This window comes from Rhodnius prolixus, unplaced genomic scaffold (assembly GCF_049639745.1).
Source record: "Rhodnius prolixus isolate KJV_2025 unplaced genomic scaffold, Rpr scaffold_1, whole genome shotgun sequence".
Classification (NCBI taxonomy): domain Eukaryota; kingdom Metazoa; phylum Arthropoda; class Insecta; order Hemiptera; family Reduviidae; genus Rhodnius; species Rhodnius prolixus.
The window spans coordinates 10,519,560-10,527,315 of record NW_027411581.1 but is presented as its reverse complement, the minus strand read 5'-3'; the positions used below and the strand labels follow the sequence as shown (position 1 = coordinate 10,527,315).

The window sequence follows — 7,756 nt, the reverse complement described above, 5'->3', positions numbered from 1 at the left end:
CCTCCCAACATTTAACAACAGTAATTAACTATCTAACTAAAACTAGTATATAACCCTATACTATGTTTCCTTTTCCGTATTTTTTAAAAAGATTTGGCAAGGGCAATTTTAATCACCCATGATTCTTTACTTACATGATGAATAAATTAAAATCAGCTTTTGCCACCTATATTAAAATGGAAAAATGTTATTTATCTCAGGTAGCAACAATTATTTATTATGAAATTCTACTTTGTTTTTACTAAAATTGCTCAGCATGGACTATCACGATTGTTTACATTTGCAGAGTAATCGATTGCACTCTAGCTTGTTGAAAAGGGAAGGTTTTAAAGGAGTATATGAAGGAAATAATTACCGATAGAACTGTTGCCGAAGGTCAGGAGTTGTTTCGTTAATAGGTGAAGTGCGATAAACTGAAGCAATTGAATGAAAAAATTATATTTTTGCTGTCGTATGGTTGTATAACATTTGATCATGGATGAACGAGTTGAGATGCAATATTTAGTGCAAGATGATAATCTACGAGATGCTCACCACAGTCGATTTATAGAAAAGTCACCAAAGTGGAAACCAAACCCTTATCTTGGTATAATATTGGCTACAGTTTCTTCATTTTTTTTCTCTATATGTTCAGTAATTGTGAAATGGATGGTTAACGTTCATCCAATAGAATTAGCTGCTTATAGGTTTGTAGGAGTATTGCTGCCAGCGATACCTATTGCTGTATGGAGAAAAGAGCACCTTTTCCCTAAAGGAAAGAGACTAATGCTCATTCTCAGATCGTTTCTTGGTACCACAACCTTAATGTTAAGTTTTTATGCATTCAGACATATGCCTCTTGCTGATGCGTCAGTAATAGTTTTTAGTGTACCAGTGTTTGTAGCAGTATTTGCCTTTGTTTTTCTGAAAGAGCCGTGTGATGCCTTCAGTGTTCTTACCATATGTTTGACACTAACAGGAGTATTACTTATTACGAGGCCTATTTCAATATTTGGTACTTCCATTCCATCGTTGGGTTCAGAAGATAATATTACCACTGATTTGTGGGGAGGAGTTTCTGCATTTACGGCCACACTTTTTGGAGCAAACGCATATATATTATTAAGAGTATTAAAAGGCCTTCATTTTTCCGTAATAATGATTAACTTTGGTACTTTTGCATTGATTGAAACCTTCTGTATATCTTGGTTTCTAGGCGTACTTTGCTTACCACAATGTGGCCCAGAAAGGCTTTTAATATTAGCGCTTGGAATATTCAGTTTCGGCGGCCAATTTCTATTAACTATTTCTTTACAATTAGAACAGGCAGGACCTGTATCTATTGCAAGATCGGCTGACATAGTTTTTGCATTTATTTGGCAGATATTATTTTTTAAAGAAGTTCCAAATATATATAGTATTCTTGGGGCATTTTTTGTGATAAGTTCAGTTATTCTCATAGGATTTCGTAAGTGGGTATTAACATTACCAGATAATTCAGCTATAAAAAAGACGTTGCAAATGTTTAGTAAGTAGAGTTCAACGAAGATGGCCTAATAAGTAAATAAACCTAGTCAGTTTTTGTTATGAAATCCCTCGAGGCTGGACCTTAAAATTTACATTTGTACTTATTTTAATTTTAAAAATGCACTAAAAGGAGTTATTACAAAGTGTCTTTATACAATTTACAATTGGTTTTGTATTTTTCACCTCGTTGATTTATTGTAAGTGAAACTAATTCTATTGAAAGGTGTTGGGAGCATGAAGTGTCCATGGTTCGCAGTATTATTTATTTTGTATCCCTGTTTTTTGTTTTGTTTTGCCATGTCAAGTAGATAATATGAACATTTATCTTTAATATCGTTGCCGAAAACCAATGACTTATCTTTTTCGCTATTGGGACCAGTATTGTTTCTTCTTTTCATTTTTACGTGGTATGTTTATTACTTTGCACAATTTTCTCGAAGTGCCTAATTACTCGCGATTCTTTTTTTTTTTTAATTCAATATTGTTTATTCTGTTTTTCTATCATCGTAACCATAGTTTCTAAATTTAAAATTATTAAATGAAGCCTTTGAGCTACACGTAACGTTTTTTGCATCTTATCTATTCACAACTCAATATTTGATGGCAAATGTCTTATTAGGTAAAAAAATTGTGCACATAAATAGAAAAAGATAAAAAAAATTAAAATATATTCAGTTTGCTTTTCTTTGTGAAGATGAATAAAAGAATTTGACCTAATATCAAGTAATTTGTACAAGAATCCGAAAAAAAACATAAAAATCTTTTGGATTGTTAACAGTTTTAATCACAAAATTTGTTTGTGCCTAGGTATTTCACAAGTAACTAAGAGGAATGCAATTAAAAGTAAATGGGACCAGCTGCCCTGAAATTAGTAATTTAAAATTTTCAGTATAGTTATTTTCTTTTTGTATAAGTAGTTAGCTTCATTTATATGTTTTGTATGATGGTCCCATTAATGTTATGAAACAATCTTGTAGTGGGTATCCACATATTTTCTTCTTCAAATAGTAGTTGTTTCCAAGTATACACCTTCCAAAATTGATTCAATAATTACTTAAAATAATTTAAGAAAAGAAACTATGGCATGCAAACGTTGTATGTGGTGCCCCTTTAATTTAAAAAAGTGATTGAACTAAATTTCTCAAAACATATTGGCTAAGTTCTATGTTACTAATGAGGGTAATATGGTTTTATCATATAAGAAACAGTTAGTTTTTTTTGTTTTGTTTTTGTAACACGTTATCAGTATTTTTGTTGATTAGCTTTAAATTTTTATTTATTTATTTTATTAATAACTAAGTACCCAAATAAAACCTTGTTTAAATACTAGGTTTGAAAGCAAACAAGTCTGATGAGATTTTTTAAAAATTTATCTATTAAAATTAAGTAATCGTAAAAATTATTGCAGTGAACTTACTAATTTTTGTGGAATCGTAAGGTACTTTCTGAACTGAAAATATTAATTCGAATATCTTCCTTATTCAGAAAATATTTTTTTGTTTTTCATGCTAGAATTGCTGACTGCCATGAAATTATGCGTTTGCTTACTATGGAGTTTCACAAATTAAATTTAATACATGTTAAGTATGTTTATTTTAACAAATAAACTAACAACTAACAAATAATTTAAACGAAATATATTGTTTAAAGTCAGTTTTCTTTGTTTTATTGAAAAAATAATCTGTGATGATTCCAGTAATGGAATAAAAATTTTGTTTTTATATGTGAAAGAAATTATCAGTATTATTTGTTGTATTTAATTTAATATTTTGTTTTTGTGCTTAATATTAATCTAATAACCATTTTGTTATTTAAGTTGTAATCATTAAGATTGCTCAGATGAGAATAAAAGCAACTAGTATGTTGAAATCTACTTTTATTTGTGTTTACTTTAAACTTGAATCAATGCTTAGGTTAGCAAACATGGCCTATTCTTAGCATAGAAATGATGTAAGATGTTTTGAATCCGTTCCCGTCGTCTTTATCATCAAAATTGAAATGTTGTACGTAAACTCCGTGGAGGGAGCCTGCCTTTACCGGGCGCCCCACCTTTTTTGGTACCCGAGTTTTTCCTCTGGCAATGACTTTCTTCTTTCTGCTTCCGATGAAGATCGCTGAACCAAGATATAAACACCAGACTCTTGGCGGACCCATCTAGAGAATACTGCTTTGTAGACTCAATACCATTCCCAGGATTTCCATTCTAAAAGTGGTATATCCCAGGCCTCATTATCGGCCTACCTGGTGAATTCTGTCAATCTGAAATTATTTTCTACCAGAAAATGCATGCTCAAAGAATCTGAGCTATCGCTGGTTTTTTGGCACTCTCTTCTTTGTTTCTTTCTTTTTTATTTAAATTATTAATGATTTACAACGAGAAGATAGAGTAAAAATGTTTCCCGTGCCACATCTTTGCAAGACCTTTGAAGGCTAGGCGCCCCCAGAGGTTCTGATATTAACACAGTTACTGCTGTACCATCCTTCCATCGGCAAAAGTCACCAGCCCTACAAACAGTGAGAATGAATGACTTTAAGCCAGGAGGTATAGTGTATATCAGGAGGCGACTAGCCACCCTCCACTTACGAGAGGTGCGTTCTTGCCCTCGTTGCTACCTCAGCAAGTAGGGCGTCCACACCATCCCATTAGGAGATGAGGGTTGACTTGGAGACACAGTTGTACTGCAATACTTTGAAGACACAGGCGGTGTTACACACTAGGTGTATTTTACCCTGTTTTTCTTTCTGTATATTTCTTTTCAAGGAACAGGAAATATCTTACACCTTACACCTTATTTACAGGAGATTGATTTTTCTCGTCTCATTTACCGACTAAAAACCGTTTCTGCTAAGTTGAAACGATTTATAGATAATCAAGTGTTTTCACAACGGAAGGTGTGTACCTCTTTTTCTTAAATTAATTTGATTTATCACTGTGATAGCACAAGATATCTTTTCTTTGAGGAATTAGGAACCCTAATAAAGCTTAATGTACCTTAACTAATGCTTTTTAAGATAGTGCTGTTGTTGGTTGTAGAGTACTTAATTTTATTTAAATAAATAAATAGCTTTTGGAAGAAGTAGATAGTTCTGTCTGCTTGATTTGAACGCTTGTTCTCTAGCTTAATGTACAACAAGAGCACTTTCATAATGTTTCCTCAGCTTCCTTTTTAAGAAGTACTATGTAATTGTGTTTTAAGGCAGATAATTTCTGACGGGCAATAATGGCTGGAGCTTTCTCATTGATTTTCTTGAGAATAATTTTTTAACTGATATTTAAAAAAGTAAAATGTAATGAAACAATAAGAGATTTTTGTGTCTCCTCTTTCTCTCTCAGTGTAACTGTGTGTGTAATGGATAAAGAAAGAAAATAGATCGTTCCTTTTAGAGCTTAAGCAAAACATTTTTCTTCAGCGCCATTGTAACAAAAGGCCATTTTTTGCTAATAGCAGTAAAGAAGAATATCGGATGACTGGTTCAATGTCAATATGATCTTTTATTGTTTCCTATATGGAATAGCGTTGATGGTCGGTGTTTTCTGTAACGAGAGATCACTGTCTAGAGGCCGGTAGTGTACAATTTTGGAATTACAGGTTTGTACTGAAATGCAATGGGGAGATTATTGCAGAACATTTCTCGAAATTCATAACATTTAGTTGCAAAAACACCATTGCACTTCCCTAAAAAAAACCTTTCTGAATTATCTGACAGTCGTTACCGAATCAATTTTTAAAAAAGTTTTAATTTCTTCAACAAAAATTTGGAAATCGACATTCTTCAGTATTTAAGAATATTGTACACAAATAGGGCTTTGGTGAGAGCCTTGAGGAACACGTGAATGATAGTAATTAGAGAAGGAAAATCTTCCTCAAGTTTTACATAGTGCAATATGTTACTCATGTAAGAAGCGAACCATTATCATAAATTTCATATTGTTGAAGCTTGCAGCCTACGCTTTGAGTTACCATGTCAAAGGCTTTTGAACGATCTGTAAAAAATTGCACCAACTAATTAGCTGATAGAAATGAAAGCAACAGCTTTTTAAATTGATTCTATACCTTTATGATCCTTTTATTTTTATCCCGCGTCATATTAGGGTCACACAGCCCAGACAGTAAAAGATGTAAAAAGAAAAAATAATACAAGTAAGTAAAAATAAAAAGTAATTAGAAGAAAGTGCATGCTTAAACATATCAATTTGCAAGATATTTTTTCCACAGGCTTTATAAGAGAAAAGTTAATCTGAATGTAGCGAGAAAAAATATTAAAGAAAAAATAGTGCCCCTCCCCAAAAGTTTTTAAAAGGCAATAATCCATACATTATTAAAATAAAAGTTCAAGTAAGAAGATCTGACTTCAAAATTCGTAGTTGGTGTAAAAAGACTTCTTAGTAGCTCAGTAAAAGATTTATTACATCAAGTTAACAGGAAAATTAAAGTATGTACACCTAACAAATTATGGTAGATCAACTTAATCACAGATTTTCTCTATATCTGAATGATTTGAATCTGTTAACAAAGTGTGTTCCAAATTCATAAAAAGCATCACTGCTACTTTATTGGTTTAACAGATTTTACCCATATGTTTTGTAACATGGCTCCTCTTAGGGATTTGATACCTTACCATATAGTATCAGTTGTGTTGTGGCAATGTATAGGCCAATGTAGTGTCCTGTTATCGTTTTACGAAGTAGTTTGTGTCTATATGTGATTTTTTTTAAAAACAATAATAACAATATGCTAAAAATGCAAGATGGCTAGTGAAGAACCATCAAATAATTATAAAAATGTGATAAAATCGACCTTGATCAACAAATCTTTGTCATCTTGTCTTAGGAACAATAGTAATATAAACAAACAGCACCTAGGAAACAGAACTGTCTCGTTTCCAGAGGATGACAATAAAATAGTCACTGGATATTTAGAACCAGTGAATCCCTGGGAGTACGGTAAGTAGTTTGAAAACACCAAATTTTGTATCTTGTGATTAATTCATTAGAATTTTTGCTCCTTTTTACTTAATAACTTTTACCATACCATTTTTTTTAGATGAATTAAATTCCATAAATTAGCAATAAAATTATTAAAAATTGTATTTACATTTTTGTGAAAGTAGAGCAAAGATAAACCTTACCCTTATTAGTGCACATCCTACAACCTTGGCACACTCTAACATAATCTTCCGGGAGGCCGCCCTTTCTCTGGAAGCTTTGACCATCTTAGCTCATCGATTTTTATTGAATGAATAATTTGTTTAAGAGCATTATGAATTAAGTATTTAAAAACAAAATAAATTTAGTTGGCAAAAAGTTAAACTCTATTGATGAATCGCCTTCGTCCACTACACCTAATTTGATGGTCGGACGTAAAAGTCCCGCTGTAAAAAATGGCATCAGATTAATTGCTTTAATTATTGATGAAAAGAAAAGAAAAATACGTTATTCTTGCCTCTCATTCAGTTTATTTTCAGATTCCGGACTTACTGTTTTTTTTTTTCATGTCCGCATGTATTTACGCTTTTATACCTGTACAAAATTACTCCAGTCTAATGAAATATTACATTGCATAAAAAATAGTTTTTTTTTTTTTACAATTAATGTTTATTGCCAATAGTTCTGGAATGTAGTGAGCAACATAAACTCACTTTTCAGTCTCATTAATGTTCGAAGATTTCCGGTATTCCTTTCAGGCATTCTTGAATTCTTAATTCTTTAATAATTCTTTTTGAAATTTTATGGTATTTAAATGTTTCAAAAGATCGATTTGTTAAGTTTCACTTTTTAAATATTGTTAATAATTTGTGCTCAACCGTCTCTATATGTTCGTATTTTAACGGATTCATATTTAGTGATGAACTACTGTCTCTAGAATGTTTTATGTAACAAAGGGCATGTTTACTTTTCAAATTATTAAATAATGGAAGATTTTTGGAATTTCAGATTTTTTTGTGTCTTTTTTTCTTAGTGCATTATTAAAAGTTCGATCATAGTAATTTCATTTTACAGCAAAATACAGAGTTAATATTTTTTGTATTGTGCTTCTGTTTATTTAGACGAAAAGAATAATTAACATTATGAGAGGCTATAATTAACTTAAAAGTAATAAACTGTTATGAGTACATATTGATGTTACAGTATATTTTTTTCTTGATGTATAATCTTGGTCAAGGTTATGCATTGAATTTGTTGGTACTGTTTTAAAATAAATTGGTAACATTTTTTTTATTTGAAATTGTCATGAGGGCAGATTTTAAA

The 7,756-nt window shown here is 31.3% G+C and overlaps 2 protein-coding genes across 2 annotated transcripts in view; both read left to right on the top strand.

Moving 5' to 3' along the window:
• Nucleotides 1–287: 287 nt before the first annotated feature.
• LOC141446099 (solute carrier family 35 member G1-like) lies at nucleotides 288–3,337 on the top strand. The gene has a single exon (XM_074112517.1). It carries the CDS (start codon nucleotides 475–477, stop codon nucleotides 1,513–1,515), a length of 1,041 nt encoding a protein of 346 aa, XP_073968618.1. The 5' UTR covers nucleotides 288–474; the 3' UTR covers nucleotides 1,516–3,337.
• A 2,744-nt stretch (nucleotides 3,338–6,081) lies between these two features.
• Nucleotides 6,082–7,756, top strand: part of LOC141446001 (uncharacterized) — a 39,386-nt gene continuing 37,711 nt past the window's right edge. The window contains exon 1 of the mRNA XM_074112327.1: nucleotides 6,082–6,451. Coding sequence (XP_073968428.1) covers nucleotides 6,256–6,451 — 196 coding nt within the window. The 5' untranslated portion in view covers nucleotides 6,082–6,255. The remainder of the gene's footprint in view (nucleotides 6,452–7,756) is intronic.

Bases quoted from the DNA above. Each gene is read 5' to 3' on its own strand.
- LOC141446099 (XM_074112517.1), top strand. From the start codon at position 475: ATGGATGAACGAGTTGAGATGCAATATTTAGTGCAAGATGATAATCTA.